The sequence below is a fragment of the Rhinopithecus roxellana genome, chromosome 5 (genome assembly GCF_007565055.1).
Source record: "Rhinopithecus roxellana isolate Shanxi Qingling chromosome 5, ASM756505v1, whole genome shotgun sequence".
Classification (NCBI taxonomy): Eukaryota; Metazoa; Chordata; class Mammalia; order Primates; family Cercopithecidae; genus Rhinopithecus; species Rhinopithecus roxellana.
This window is the reverse complement of record NC_044553.1, coordinates 134,328,104-134,344,755: the sequence shown is the minus strand read 5'-3', so window position 1 is coordinate 134,344,755 and position 16,652 is coordinate 134,328,104. Positions and strand designations below refer to the sequence as shown.

Here is a 16,652-nt window from a genome sequence, read left to right as displayed (position 1 = left end):
AGGGTGGTTATAGTCAATAATAATCTAACTGTATGTTTTAAAATAAAAGAGTAAAATTGGTTTGTTCGTAACACAAAGGATAAATGCTTGAGGGGATGGATATCCCATTCTCCATGATGTAATTATTATGCATTACATGCCTATATCAAACCGTCTCTTGTACCCCAGAAGTATATACACCTACTATGTACCCACAAAAATTAAAAATTAGAAAGTTAATAAATTTCAATGTAAAAAGGGTATTTGTTTTCTATACTTTTTCTTTAACACAAACAAGTAACACCAGGAAAAAATTTGATGTTTCTAGGGACCAAAGGTCATATATATCATATATTCCAATTATTCTCCTTAATTACTAATCTGTTCACCTCAGTTATTTTTAACAAAAATTTATGGAGGCCTACCCAATGTAACATACTATGCTGGATGTGCAGAGGAAGAAAAAAGATGACTGAGCTGAGGTCCTGTCCCCAGGAGCTCACAACATAGTAGGAAGGCCAGTTTCTAAAGAAAGAATTAATACTCCGAGACACTGAGTTGTAATCAGAGAACAAGTAAGTGCTAGGGTAAAAGGAGAAAAAGGAGGATTAAATCTAGGGATTTAATCCCTAGATTAAATGTGAGACTCCTTTCTCACATGCGATTTTACCTTTAGGGTTTACTGACATTTATTAAGCAGTCAGAGGGGGAAATATTTTCACAGACTTGCACCTGGGAAAAGATCTAGGCCTATGGCACTAGGAGCAGCTAGGAAGAAAAAAAAAGAAAAAAAAAACCACTTCACAATTATCATAGGAAACAGAGGCGGCTTATCTAACAGGAAGCGATCCTAGCAATTCCACTAATGGTTTTCACTTAAATCTAACCCTCAGTAGTCTGTGACAAACTGCTCACTGGCACCTGAAAATTCTCCCTAATCTAATTCCCTTAGCTGGGCTAAGGTAGGCATATCATGAAGCTGTTTCATGCCACCCATAAGAGTCTAATCATTTCACATCAGTTGGAAAGATGGGTATGTTACAATGGAAAAACAGAGAGAGAGAGAAAATGCTTTCATCATTCCACTTAGGCAGTAAGATGCCAGCCAGCTGACAGCCACTGTCAATGAGACCCTCCAATAGAGGACAAAAGATTCAAGAACTGTGTACTATACAATGGGCAGTTCCAATAGGCTTGGGCAACCTTATAGACAATACTACAGCAGAAACATTGCTTCACACATGGCCAAAACTGAGGTACTAAAGAGGTGAGAAAGCAATACTGTACTTCACAGCATCAACAGATACAGGACTAATAAAAGGTTCCTTCCCCCAAGCCCTGAGGTAAAACCTCAGGCTGTTTATTATGGCTCCAAAGGTCAAAATTAATAGCATGAAGTGAGTCTTCTTCTTACTCTTTGAAACTCCTTGTCAAGTGGCACAGCCAGCTGGGCACACAACTCTGATATGTAGATCATAACGTTTGTGAACACATAAAATGAATTACAAATGAGCTCAGCCTATCCTATTTCAACTCTCTAATGGGCAGGAAGGTCTCTCTGTCTCTCTTTTTCTTTTAATCCCAACTCTGTCCAAATGCCTCCTCTTATAGACCATTTGAGGCCATTTAAGCACCTCAAGAATCTGTATTACATCTAATTAGCAAATGACTCTGGAAGCCAACTCAAAGTTTTTAAAATTGCAGTTATCCTAAGGACGGGGTAGGGCAGTAACTACATAACAAAAATGTACCAGGATGCTAAATATTTACATATATTATTTCATTTTGATCCCCACTCAACCAATTTAAAAAGTATTGATATTTCCATTTTAAAGATGTAGAAATTGAGGTATGGGAAGATTAAGTCATTTGCCTGGGTAAAGCCAGGATTCTCACCCAGGTCTGCCTGACACTAATATCCACACTCTTAATCTCCTACCACCTATGCCAATGGTCTATGAAGAAAGTAGAAGCTATGAAACTTTTCATCCATTCATTAAGAAACGTACAATATTTGCATACCAGGCTGATATCTGCCATCCTTACTGCAACTAAAAATAAGATTTCTCAAAGAAAAAATAGTTTATTTACAAAGGAAGCTGACTATATGAAAAGAAGAGATATCAGTACTTTGCTATGTCAAGAGCTTAAAGAAAGAATAAATTAAAATGGTAATGCATGACCAAATTATCTTCCAAAATAAAGGAAAGGTCACTACAAGTTGATCTTTCCTTTGAGTTGGAGAAAACTAAAACACTGCCATGAAAAGTTTTGGCACTCAAAAACTGCAATTGGTGACTTATGCATCACACAGATGCAACTGACCTGTATGTAGCAATTGATAAATCCTACTTATCATTTTCTTTGGTAATAACAGTAAGAAAAACTATCCTTCACAATCAACAAATCTCTCATTTTGGGAAAAACTGCTTGCAGCACTAGTCTCCTTATTACAAGTTTGTGACTGTGCCCTTAACAATACCACTGCCTCTACTAGAACGCCAATCACACCATCTGCTGTTTGAGCAGCAGCAATTCTTAACACCACTACCAAGTATTACACCTTTAACAGCAAATCCCAATACTAGCAACCAAAACAACCAAACCAAAACAGTTGGTTTATGGATTTCATCCACACGGCCAGCCAATAATCCAACTATCCATACAGCCACCTGACAAAACTCTGCCCCTCCATTTATTAAGAACTATGTGCTGGGCACTGTGCAGATACTAACACTCTTCTTTACCTGCAGTAGGTTCTCCAAAACTAAGAGAAGTCCAGGGGTCTACCTCCTATAAGGAATGGTGCATACCATACCAAAGTACAGAGTTCATGCCAATTATGAAATGGGAGCCCCTATTAAGCAAATTACAAAGCACCAGTCACAAAACCATATGCATTTAGGACAACAGTTCTTAACCCTGGTTGCATATTAATCACCTAGGGAGCTTTAAAATAATGCCAATGTCTAGGCCTCATTCCAGACCAGTTAAATCAGAATCTCTGGAAGTAGGGCCCAGCATGGATATATTTTCTTAAAGCTTCTTAGGTGATTCCACTTGCAGCCAGGGTTGAAAACCACCAAGTTAACTATTTCCAGAGTGGTATTCCTGAAATCCATAAATCTATTAGATGGTACAAAGACCACAAACCTTCCCATCCACTGCACCTGTCATGTGGGCTGTACTAAAACGATACATCAATAAAATGTTATTTTAAGATTATGGTCCAATTATTTATTTGTTTATAGCAATGAAATACTAAACAAGAGAGGATTTTAGGTCATGCGCCATCCTCCCAACGCCCCCCGCCCCCACCTATTCTGAGAACCAGAAAAGCATACGGTTCTAGCAGGGAGGAAACTGTTGAAAAGCCCTTCCTCTTGCTTGGGAGAATGGAATTGGCAGTGTCCAGGCAAGAAGCAGCCTCAGCTCAGTAACCTGACAGGAGAGAACCTTCATAGTTCAGGCATGATTATCGAACTCTTTGTGCTCTTAAAGGAGAGTAATTATAGGCATGTGAAAAAAGGGAAGCACTCCCTGAGGAACTCTTCCTCACATGCTTCCCAAGAGGCAGTAGGGCCATTAAAAATTCCATGATGAAGAGGAAAAACAGCCTGGGAACAGCCAGGAGGCAATACAGCAAATTAATACACCAACCCTCCTCAGGGAAAGCTGTGATAAAACAGGAAACACTTCTCTTTGCAAAATAAAATTATACCACTAATGATAACATAGTCACCCCCCTCCCCCCGACACACACACACCATGCTAATGATGCATGTGAAATTTCCAATGCTGTCCAGATGCTTTGAAATAAATGTTTCCCTACTACAAATAAAATGGGACAAGAAAAAGATACAATTTCCATTCGAAACAGTTTTTAGTATAGTCATTCACCTGCTTCTTCTGCCACTTACTCCTTCACACTCCTCCTTGGTGCCAGGCTTTTGCTAAATGATCCAGTCTTTGCAAAGCCTACTGCCCTGTTCTGAATCCAGTCTCATCAGTCTGCCACACTGGAGCTAAACGGTTCCATCCTCACTAACCCCCTGCTGGGGAGGAACTATTACAAAGGAGTGACCAGTTACCCTGAGAGCTCAGTATGTCATCATTCACATTTTCTAAACATTGCATAGAAGTCACTTGCACTGATCATTTCCTATGGAGCAGTGGTTGCCAGGTTTTATTGATGTGTACCCTCAAGAGTAAAAAATCTGAAAAAATATGATATGTGTAGTACATACACATAAAATATAAATACATGCTACTAGACACATATGTACAATTTAAAACAAAAAAAATTTGAAGGATCAGCTATAAATAAATGTAAGTTTAAAAATGTACTTCCCCTGTCCCAAAAAACCTTCATGTATGCAACCCACTTGGTATCTATTGCCCTGGGTATGATGTCTAGAAGGACAAAGAGGATGTATGATTGTCCACATTCTCTCTCCTTTGCTTTCAGCAATGGTCCAAAACAATAAGCATTATTACCCTAGGGCTGAGTACATAGAAGCACAGTAGGATAAGGCTTTTAAAAGAAACAGGAAGCCTAACCAAAGTACGAATACTGATCTCAGCACAGCACAGCTCTAGGTAGCAGAGGTAAAGAGAGGAGGGAAAGTAATCCACTTTCAGCATTCTGACATGGTATCATGCTACTCAAATCATTTTCCCAAACAGTATACACAGACATTATTTTATTTGGTATTAAGACAAACAGCTGAAGGACTGTTTTCCTATGGATTAAAATCTTGTTGTCTTCTCTGACAGCTTCAGCACAACCTCTAAAAAGATCTCCCTGAGCCTCGAAGTTAGGGGTCCCTCCTCTGTGCTTTTTCAAACCTTTATTGTAATTGTCAACTTCCATACCTGACTTTCCCACGAGAACGTAAGCTCCTTGAGGGTGGTATCTAAACAAAGAGGCTGGCTCACAGCAGGATCCCAGCAAATGCTAAATGAATTAATGATGAATAAACATCATGCTACCGAAGGAAAGGCCTTACTACTAATAGTTTATATCACTCCACAATTTTCCACATTCTTTTTTTTTTTTTGAGACAGGGTCTCACTCTGTCATCCAGGCTAGAGTGCAGTGGCATCATCACAGCTCACTAAAACCTTGACCTCCTGAGCTCAAGCAATCATCCCACCTCAGCCTCCCAAGTAGCTGAGACTACAGGTGTACGTCACCAGACACAACGGATTTTTTTTTTTTTTTTTGAGACGGAGTCTCGCTCTGTCGCCCAGGCTGGAGTGCAGTGGCCGGATCTCAGCTCACTGCAAGCTCCACCTCCCAGGTTCACACCATTCTCCTGCCTCAGCCTCCTGAGTAGCTGGGACTACAGGTGCCCACCACCTCGCCCAGCTAGTTTTTTGTATTTTTTTAGTAGAGACGGGGTTTCACCGTGTTAGCCAGGATGGTCTCGATCTCCTGACCTCGTGATCCGCCCATCTCGGCCTCCCAAAGTGCTGGGATTACAGGCTTGAGCCACTGCACCTGGCTGACACAACTCATTTTTTAAAAAATTTTCTATAGAAACAAGGTCTCACAATGTTATAGCCTAGACTGGTTCCACATTCTTAATAACACCATTTGTGATGGTCTCTCTTTTCAAAAGACATTCTGTACAGAAATACCAATATTTCAGTAGAAAGATCTGGCAGTAGGTTATGGTGCAAAATTTATTATTATAGCCCACAGTAGAAGTTCTAACTGTATCCACGAAGGAGTAACTTCTTTATGCAGCCTGCACCTCAAAAACTATGAACATAACCATTTAAGAACTTATTAGGGAAAAAAAGAGTTATCAGAACCTTGGAAAGAAATTCTTTGTGACAACAGAAACAATAAAACTTCTAGGGTCCAGCCCATTAGCTACTCTTCTGCATAACGGCCCTGTAGGGGGTGCTACCATTAAAACCATATTTACTTCCCACGTCACCTAAAAGAATTTATATTTGTAAGGAGTCACTCGTTTGACTAATATATATTAATGCCTAACAAGTCCCAGATACTGTGTTAGGGAGTTATTGGGAACAAGACAACATCCCAGTACTCTGAAGCTTATATTCTAGTGGGAAAGACTGAGGGATAAAGTGAAAAAGAAAAAAAAGAAAAAGAAAAACCAAACCCACTAAAATAAACTAATAAGCAAATTCATTTCAGACTGTGATAGAGCAATAAAGGAAACAAACAGATAATGAGCAGGAAGTGCTGGAGGTGGCCCCTTAGACGGGATGGTCTGAGTGGTCTCCTTGACAAGGTGGCACCTGAGCTGAGACAAGCAGCAGCTCAAAGACAGTTTTCCAGTCAAAGGGAAAAAGAGCAAAGGTTCAGAGGCAGGAAAGGACTGCTGCAATTTTTGAAGAACAAAACAGAGCTCCCTGGTACTGCTGGATCTCTCCCCGACAGAGGGAGAAAATTATACGACAGGAGGCTGTACATGTAGGAAGAAGTCAGATTATGCAGGGTTTTGCAGGGTCATGGCAAGGAACATTAATAATGTTCTTTGAAGATGGGGCTTTTAGCAGCAGAAATAAAATGAAATATGAGCCAGAAGACCTAGGTTAAAGTTGAGACTTAATCACATACTAGCCTTGGACCACAGGAAAGACACTTCACTGCTCTGCCTCAGTTTCTATATCTGTAAAACATCTATTCACCTCAAAAGATTCCTATGGATTAGGAGGATTGTCAGGATCAAATTGGATACTGTACACAAACATATTTTATAATTTCAGGAGTACCAGAAAGGAATATAGTACCGTCCAGAAGCAAATAACAGCTACTAAAAGACAATTACCTGGCAGAGCAGTGTGCTGGTGAACACCTTCGGTGAGAAGCATCGGCAAGAACGTCCAGTGAGTAAAGGGGAGACAGGGGATTGAACTGCAGGAATGAATTAGACTATTTTAGTACGGCTTACATGAAACGGACCTGATCCTAAAGGGTAACCTACACTTTGATTACTTTTCCCCTTTGACTGTCCAACTCTTTTGTCATACCAAACACAGGCACTGCTCAGTAAAGTCATGCATATTTAATAGTGTGCCTGTGAATGTACCCAACCTGATCTAGCACACCTCAAAAAAAAAAAAAAAAAACTAATCCTTATTAAACAACACTTTTTCAAAAACTTGATATACAATAGTCACTTAAATGGCAGAAGACAGTTTTTTCCACATGATGTAACAGGAACTTGTGCCTGCTGCTGATTATCAACTTTGTATCAGCCCTTGTTTCCAAGATTAGCATGAAATTACCTTTTCATTTCCTTACCCTGGCAAATGTCTCCGAGAATAACTGGTTGGCACATAACAGCAGCATCGCATTGTGGAAAGAGAACTAGACTAAGAATTAGAACACCTTTTAGTTCCAATCTACCACTGATGTGCTGGGTGTCAAAAATTACATAACCTCTGAGCTTTACTATCCTCATCTGTTAAATGAATATATCACTATCTGTCTTACCTAATTTTTTTTTTTTTTTTTTTTTTTTTTGAGACAGACAGTCGTTCTATCACCCAGGCTGGAGTGCAGTGGTATGATCTCAGCTCACAGCAGCCTCCACCTCCTGAGTTCAAGCAATTCTCCTGTCTCAGTCGCCCACGTAGGTGAGATTACAGGCACCCACCACCAAGCCTTGCTAATTTTTGTTGTTGTTGTTGTTGTATTTTTAGCAGAGACAGGGTTTCGCCATGTTGGCCAGGCTGGTCTCGAACCCCTCACCTCAGGTGATCCACCTGCCTCAGCCTCCCAAAGTGCTGGGATTATAGGCGTGAGCCACTGCACCAGGCCTGCCCTACCTATTTTACTTTCATTGCTATCATATTGCTTTTAGAGTATAATTTCAGTTTCTCATCTGCAAAAACATCTATTTGACTTCAAAAGGTGGCTGTGAGGATGGAATGAGATCCCTCACTTTATGTTTGCTAGCTTTCTTTGGACTTTTTCCACAACCAATAGTCCTCTCCAAAAAGTTTAGAACTTAATACCTTGTGACATACAAAGACTGGAAGACCCTGGAATGATAACTTCAAACGTGTTTTATGAGAATACAAACTAAGCAACTGTTCTATCTGCCACAGAGGTTCCAATCTTGGTTCTACTAGCTGTATGACTTTGGGCAAATAGTTTGAATCTTATAGATCTCCAGTTCATCATTTGCAAATAACAGATCTGGACCAGGTGACTGCCACAGGTCCCCTTCTGCCTTTAGATCCTCTGATGCAAACATGGTTAGTGCTCTAGCTTAGTGTTCTCCAAACTGCAGTCTCTCACATACCACCTTCATGATTTTCCTTAGCTGCCTAAAACCTGTATTACTGTTTACTTATTATTTTTCCTCATATCAATTATTTTTGCTCAGCTTTATCCTTACTACATTTCTGTGAAATAACAAGCTTGATATAATAATTACATCTTTTCCAATGTAAACTATAATGCAAAACTTAAAAACTGTGCATCCATATGCCATCTAAAATCATCTCATACACATACACCAGTTATGTCTTCCACCACTCTAGTTCATTTTGAAACAGCAGATTCATAATGAAGATTCCAAGTCTAAAATGTGGATCATGTGTATCAACTCAATAAGCTACTAAGTAGTTAAAAAAAAAACACGACAAACAGGAAAACTACAACTTTTCACCTGCCAGTGTTCATCTATTTTACAACTAATCACCAAGATAGAGCAATCCTCCAAAAAAAATCACAAAGCTTCACACATAAAGAAACATATCAACAACTACTATGAATTAATTTTTAAATTGTGAGCCCTCCACATGGGCCTAAATATGCCAAGGGCCCCCCTCAGGGGGTTGGTAGGGAAAAGACTAAGAAAGAGAGGCTCTAAGGCAGGGGTCCCCAACCCCAGGGCCGCACAGCAGGAGGTGAGCTGTCAGCAAGCAGCTGCTTTCCATCGCTGGCATTACCGCCTGAGCTCTACCTCCTGTCAGATCAACAGCCACATTAGAGTCTTATAGGAGTACAAACCCTACTGTGAACTGAGCCAGCAAGGGACCTGGTTGTGGACTCCTTATGAAAGCCTAATGCCTGATGATCTGTCATTGTTTCCCATCACCCCTAGATGGGACTGTCTAGTTGCAGGAACACAAGCTAAGGGCTCCCATTGATTCTACATTATGGTCAGTTGTATAATTATTTCATTATATATTATAATGTAATAATAATAGAAATGTAGTGCACAACAAATGTAATGCACTTGAATCATCCTGAAACCACCCTCCTCACCATGCCCCCAATCCGGGTCCATGGAAAAACTGTCTTCCACAAAACTTGTCCCTGGTGCCATAAGGTTGGGGACCACTGCTCTAAGGCTTTGACCCCACTTCACCCAGAGCAGCTCTACTTTCTGCTTCATACGTTTAGGCTTCAACATAGTACTTCTCAACGCAGGATTCTCACGTTGAACTAAACCATATGCAAATGAGATTCATTCCGCTTTCTTACTGCAAAGTTCAAAACTAAAATAGAAACAGGATTCCTATGAAATATATGCTACAAGAAACTAATGATCACAGTTGAACCTACAAAGAGGAATTAGCTGCAGTTTTTACCAGTAAGTATTGGTTACTCTTAGAAAACAGTTCTCCAAGAAAATCAAAATAACAAGAAAGAGGAAACCTTACCTCATGTGCACAAGCAGAAATGTGAGGAAAATCAGAAGCCAACGCTTTATTCTTTCTAAAGAAAAGGAAACCAAATGATAAAATAAAGATGACAAAGAAAAATGATCTTACCTGATTTCGTTCTCTTTTCCCAGCTGATGGTAACCAGAAACTAAAGAGAGGGAGAGAATAACAGGAAAGAAAACAATAAAAGAAGTGATAGGAAAATTACAGAAGGGAGAAGATAAGATGTTGGAATAATGAAGTAAAGACAAAGCAGGGAATAGAGAAAAGATGCAATCAGAGGAGAAGACATTAAATGCATGTGAAGGTTCTGGAAAAAAAAAACAAAACCTCTTCAAAGGAAAAAGGCTTGTAATGGAATGTAAAAGACTGGACAATAGAAATAAACCCAAGATTACAGTGTGACACCAATACTCTCTCAGTTGTGCAGTGACAACAGAAGCCTCAACTCAACAAGGGCACAAACCACACCCACATCTTTATTTTCTATGTTAAAATTAGCCCGGGTTGGATGTGTATAGGATCATAACTGGGTACTGACCATGATGCATACAAGATATATGAAAGAACCAACCACTTTAGGGGACAAGGCTGTCACGAGAATTTGCAGAACTATTTTCCTGTAGCTACATACAGGCTTCCTACAGCACTCACCACAGTAATTAGAACAAGATATTTCACAGGTTGGGCGCAGTGGCTCACACCTGTAATCCCAACACTTTGGGAGGCCAAGGTGTGCAAATCACTTGAGCCCAGGAGTTCAAGACCAGCCTGAACAACATGGCAAAACCCTGTCTCTACAAAAAATACAAAAATTAGATAGGCGCAGTGGCACATGCCTGTAGTCCCAACTATTCAGGAGGCCAAAGTGGGAGGATTCCTTGAGCCTAGGAGGCATAGGTTGCAGTGAGCCATGACTCCACCACTGCACTCCAGCCTGGGTGACACAGTCAGACCCTGTCTCAAAAAAAAGGTATTTCCCTATGAAAAGGTCTAAAAATGGGAAGAGAATATAGAAGGATAGAGGCAATCATCCATTTTGGAAAAAAAAATTTAGAGATAGAAAAATTAGTTTAAAATAAACATCTTTACTGGAGGCTACTAATGCAGCATCTGCAGGTATAAAAAAACAATACAATGAAACTAGTCTAGAAAGGAAAAGAAAATCACTGTCACAGGTTTAGGATGTTGCCATCTTTAACTGTTATAAAGTACAAATCTTTAAGGTCTCTTTGAGCTCTGAAGCCTGATTTCTAAGTTGCTCCATAAAACTCCCCTCTGCCTCCACCTCCAAGGAGCAGACTAGCACAGCCAGTAAATATGTAAGCACTTACTCTTTCTGCCGAGGGTCACTAATGATATGGCTTATCCTCTCAGTCCCCAAAGTGTTTATGCTGGTCTCCTAAAAAGACAAGGCAGACAAGAGTATCATCCAACCACAGAAACAAACACATAAAGTACAATATCAATCCTTCCCATAACTGTGCCAGCTAAAGCAACCTCAAAAGGCACATGTTAAAAATCAATCTTAAAATAAAACAGCAACTATATTTCTTTTTATTGGAATTCATCTTAAAAGTCTTACATGTTACCCTACATTTATTATTCTCCAGTGATCCAAAAGTCTTTATCAACACTTTATAGACACTATTCACCATATATGGTATTTTAATAAGTACTATACCTCCTGGAACTACTGCAGTATATAGGAGTAAAAATCCTTTTTTAGAAAATTCAACAGTAGCCAATTTTTAACAGGCCAGCACACCAAGCTCCCTAGAGCTATGTGATTATAGTCCCAACAGCCTTCATCCTGGGACATTACTAAATCCTCACTGGTAAAAGTATCTGCTGACTAAATATAAATACATCAAAAGAGTTTTGTGACTTGCAAAAATTGTTACTCTGTACTTTGTCCCTCAAACATCATCTCAAGAAATAAAAATAGAAATTTGTATAAAATTGATTCCTAAATTCAGGGTTCTCAACATCATTAGTGTAAAAGCTTACCCATATCACCACAAATAGTTCAGAAGCCAACCATTTCCAAAAAATTGGAAAATGGCAATTCACTCTTCATTTGAGTACATTCCCAATGCTTACCTACCATGGCACCTGGGAAAGCATGCCAACACACATCTGAGTAATTGTTGTGTTGAGATAACACAAGTCACGGGCGTGACTGTCAAGAATGTCAAGGCTGTTCTTCAAACACATTTGTGTCTGGACAAATGTTATTACCTGTATTCATCTATATGTGTGGACTGTCCTAAACATCAGGCTACACATTTCAGCTGAACTGACTATAGAAAAATTACTCTGAGGTCAGAGTCCGGGCAGTAGTGGAGTTAAATGAGAAGTTTTCATATACTATATTCTTCACATTCTGCATTTCTTATAGCTATGCCTCCTGGTCACAGACACAGACATGGTAGGGGGGCCAAGGGAAAAGATGGTTGAAAAATGAGCTATTTGTTACAGCAGAAAAATTATTAACTGAAAGTGCCGTAATGTTTAAATTTACAGTTTATTACTGTGTAAATTACAAGCAGTACTTTGTGTAATTAGCAGCTCACTGGCAGGGAGCTGTGAATGAAACTCATTATTTATGATTACAATTTAGAAAAGCAGAAGCGAGATGGGGGAGGGGGAAGAAGGGGGGCAGAGCGGTGACCTCTGCTAGAAATGATAAATATCCCTTTGAGGTGATGAAGATGAATTAAACAAGTAAATATTATCCTACTCATTTGACATCATTAAAGGCACATCCAATAGGCCCTCATTCCCTTCCAGGCAAGCTAAAGGGAAACCTTCAAGACAAAGTGACTTGCCTCCATGGACGTGGATGGCTCTCATTTTATAAGAGCTGAAAGAAAGTAACATAGGTGGCAGGGGGAACATTATCTGTCAAGCCTAAACAATAAAAGTAAAATCCTCTCCTTCCTCCACCCCATGTGCTGCTATTTTGCTAGCTATCCCTGTTAACAATAAGCTCCCGGAGCAGCAAAAGCAGCGTTTTGTCTGTAAAATGAGTAATTCGAAAGGTTTCAGTCTTCCAATAATCAAATGTCTTCTAATTCAAGACTTGAACTTGAGGCCGGGCATGGTGGCTCATGCCTATAATCCCAGCACTTTGGGAGGCCGAGGCAGGTGGATCACCTGAGGTCAGGGGTTCGAGACCAGCCTGGCCAACATGGTAAAACCCTGTCTGTAGTAAAAATACAAAAAAATTTGCCAGGCAAGGTGGTGGGTGCCTGTAATCCCAGCTACTGGGGAGGCTGAGGCAGGAGAATCGCTTGAACCTGGGAGGTGGGAAGTTACAGTGAGCCGAGATAATACCACTGCATTCTAGCCTAGGTCACAGAGCGAGATTTCGTCTCAAGAAAAGAAAAAAGATTTGAACTCGAATTGAAAGATAAAAAGAAATAAGTATCCTGGGCTCGTCTGGAAATAAACAGCCTCATTTTTTTTTGTATGCCTAAAACTTCAGAAAACTGTTCCCTAGTCAGGCTATAAAACAGTATCCCCTTAAGGGAAGCCAGACTGTGGCACACATTGTGCCATCTAGCAGGCATTCTAAATGCTTACCAAGTTACTACTTGTAACTTACCAAGTTTGTTCTTACCAAGAACAAACAAATTAATGCTTCAATGCCGCTCCTTTCCTTATTCTTTGCCCACCACCATCTTCTCTGACTGAGGATGAGCCCCTGTCTTAATTTATTTCTCAATCTCAAAGTAGAGTAAAAAATAAAATTCAATAAAAATGTAAAAAGACAAAAGTAGACCTGGGTTCAAATCTCTATTCCACCATTCCTATCCGGGTAACATCAGACATTCCTTAACTTCTTCGAACCTAAGTTTTCCTCATCTGCTGAAGGAGCTTGCCCTTTTCCTACAAGGTTGCTGGAAGGATTAAAAGAGTTGAGTCCCTGGTATCATCCCTGGCAAAGGCAGAACTGAATGAACAGCAGATAGTTCTCCCTCATGGCTGAGGGGCTCTTGAAACTCAGTAACAGTTTTTTTTTTTTCTTTTTTATGAATTCTAGGATGAAAGACCAAAGTTAGGAAAGAACAAAGATGCATTCATGAATTCAAGAGGAGTCATAAAGAAGCCAAGAATATTTTAACTTACACAATAATAACATAACATTAATCAAAAGTTACAGAAGACACAGCTCAGGCTTGTAGGTTTAAAGGCAACAGACACTGTAATGACAGTGTTTGCTTTGTCAGAACTTCTGTATGAATTACGTTTCATCTTTTATTTATATATCCATTCACATCCTATATAATGTTCACTCTTGTAAACTCCCAACACATTCCAGTTGGTTCCATTAACTTCAGGGAATTCTGTAGCACCTCTGATTGTTAACAGGGTATGCAACTCCCATAGGAAATATTATCTCCCCACTGAGCCCAGCAAACTGTGAGAGGTATCACCTTCCCAACCAGCCTTCTTCGCCCCTTTCTGAGGCACCGAGCTGCAGCTCCAGGCAGACGATTCAAGCGAGCATGATACCCTAAAAAAAGAAGGAAGGCCTCAGATACCGAATGCAGAAAATCCAAATGCAATCCTATGTTTCTAGTACACTGAAGGCTTAACCTCAGGATCTTACTAGATTGACCTTTAAACTAGTATCACAGAGCTATCTGCCGAGGATTTATTATTCCCAGGTCTTTGTCACTAGCAGTATGATCACAGGCATGCCATTTACCTTTGACCTAGGCATCCTCCATCTATAAAAGAGGGATAATCACTCAGTCCTACCTTACTGGGCTGTTTTGAAGACCCAATGAAATAGCAAGTAGAAGGGACTTTATAAACTGAAAACACCACACAAACATAAGGTACTATTAACAATTTTTAATTTAAAATTAAATGTTAGTTTCTATGTCAAAAACATTCTAATTCATGACATAATGGGGAAAATAGCACGCATCAGATAACCCAATTTTTCTCACTGCTACATGTGTTCTACACAAGGAAAGAACAACTGGAGGAAACCACACCAAAATGTTATTAATGAGATTGTCTCTGGATATGAGATTATAGGCCATTTTAAGTTTCTTCTTACTATTCTTATTTGTATATATTTTAAATGGTCCATTAGAAACTTTTAGAAATGTTCATCAAAATGTTCAATAAAGCAATGTGTGCCTCAGTCAGTCCTTACCAAGAACCAACTGCTGGTTCACCATGACAAAATCCTACATAATATGAGTTTACATCTCGTAGTGTGATTCTGATCACCAACAGATGTTCAACAAATTCTTGGCAACTGATTAACTGGTTGATTATGGGTTACTGGGAACCCTAGAATCATAAATTTATAGTGCTAAAAGAAATGGTTTTGTCCAATGTCACATATCTTAAGTGATGACCCTGTCATCCCAAGAAAATGAAGCAACTATCACAGAGCTTGGTAGAGAGTACCAGAGTATTAACACCACATTTCCATTTTTCTGTCCTAGGTTCTTTCCACCCACTTTGCTACATCATAATTGAAGAAAAAGCAAAGGGAAAAGGAAACATATTTGTGTTAAAGTCCCCAATAATAGGGTCATTAAAATAGAACTAAATTATTTTAAAAGCATCCATTTTTAAAACACCATTATATGTGAATACTCTTACTGAAAATAAGAATGTGTATGTGAATGTTCTTATTGAAATCTGTTCTCTTCCAAAATCCAATAATCAATAACCTAACAGTTTCACATCAGGATAAGCAGCTGTCACTAAATCTGGCACAAACAGCAATAGCAAGCTGAAGGAATGCCCTGCTAATATATATGTCCCAAGAGTTTCCATGGATTAGTTTAGGAAGGAATGGAGAGAACCTTAAGCTTTGAGACTTACTTTGAATCCTCTAGAAAATCCCTGAGCTAGCTCCAAAATTCAGATAGTTAAATGTGTGACTGAAGACAAGAGTATGCTTGCTAGGATATGATTGCTCTGCCCAAGGAGAACCATAAAAGCATTAAGTTCTTGGTCTCCTCAGAACTCACCTCTTTGAGCTGGCCGAGAAGGTAAAAGGAAAGTGGAATCTGAAAATTTATCCAATCCAGAATCCATTCTTTCTACTTCAGAACAATGATCAGGAGCCCACTTGGGCAGAAGATTAGCAACAGTGAATCCTGGGACACATTCTCCTTCATAGAACCAATCACTCTGCTCATCGTCACCTAAAGTAAAGAGATCATATCATAAGCTAGAATTTTAAACAAGGTCTGAGAAAAACAAATGAGAGGGATGATTTCTTAGTGCTATAGTTTTGATCATCCTTTTTTTTTCCTTTTTGAGACACAGTCCTGCTCTGTCACCCAGGCTGGAATGCAGTGGCATAATCACATGTTCAGGCAATCCTACCACCTCAGCCTCCCGAGTGGCTGGAACCACAGGCTCATGCCACTATGCCTGGTTATTATTATTATGAATTCTTGCTCTGTTGCCTAGGCTGGAGTGCAGTGGCATGATCTCAGCTCACTGCAACCTCTGCCTCCCCTCCCGAGTTCAAGCAATTCTCCCTGACTCAGTCTCCTGAGTAGCTGGCATTACGGGCGCCGCCACCACGCCCGGCTAATTTTTGTATTTTTTAGTAGAGATGGGGTTTTTGCCATGTTGGCCACGCTGGTCTTGGACTCCTGAGCTCAACTGATCCGCCCGCCTTGGCCTCCCAAAGTGCTGGGATTATAGGCATGAGCCACCGCACCCAGCCTTTTTTTTTTTTTTTTTTTTTTTAATTCTTTGTAGAAACTGGATCTCCTTATGTTGCCCAGGCTGGTCTTGAACACCTGGGCTCAAACAATCCTTCCACCTCAGCCTCCCAAAGTGCTGGAATTACAGGCTGATTATACTTTTAAATAAATCAAGGCACACAAAAAAGAAATTGTTCTGGTTCTTCTTGATTCATATTGCAATGAAAACTGAAACGTCAACCTGATTTCACATAAATGTCATACTGTGTTAAACTGGACTGCTTTAACAGTTAAAAATAAATAAATAAAGCT

At 39.7% G+C, this 16,652-nt stretch overlaps 1 protein-coding gene across 5 annotated transcripts in view; it reads right to left on the bottom strand.

Annotated features, from left to right (window-relative positions):
• GPATCH2L (G-patch domain containing 2 like) overlaps positions 1-16,652 on the bottom strand; it is a 52,193-nt gene that overhangs the window by 15,872 nt on the left and 19,669 nt on the right. For 4 of the 5 annotated variants that reach the window (XR_004057266.1, XM_010382690.2, XM_030930326.1 and 1 more), the window contains exons 4-8: positions 15,651-15,827; positions 14,085-14,164; positions 10,977-11,044; positions 9,640-9,694; positions 6,789-6,874 (exon numbers count right to left, since the gene is read on the bottom strand). Coding sequence is in view for 4 of the 5 variants with exons in the window: in XM_010382690.2 (XP_010380992.1) it covers positions 6,789-6,874; positions 9,640-9,694; positions 10,977-11,044; positions 14,085-14,164; positions 15,651-15,827 (466 nt within the window). In the remaining variant the exon portion in view is untranslated. Of the gene's footprint in view, positions 1-6,788; positions 6,875-9,639; positions 9,695-9,750; positions 9,791-10,976; positions 11,045-14,084; positions 14,165-15,650; positions 15,828-16,652 lie in introns of all 5 variants that reach the window. The other variant, XM_010382691.2, reaches the window with a different exon arrangement.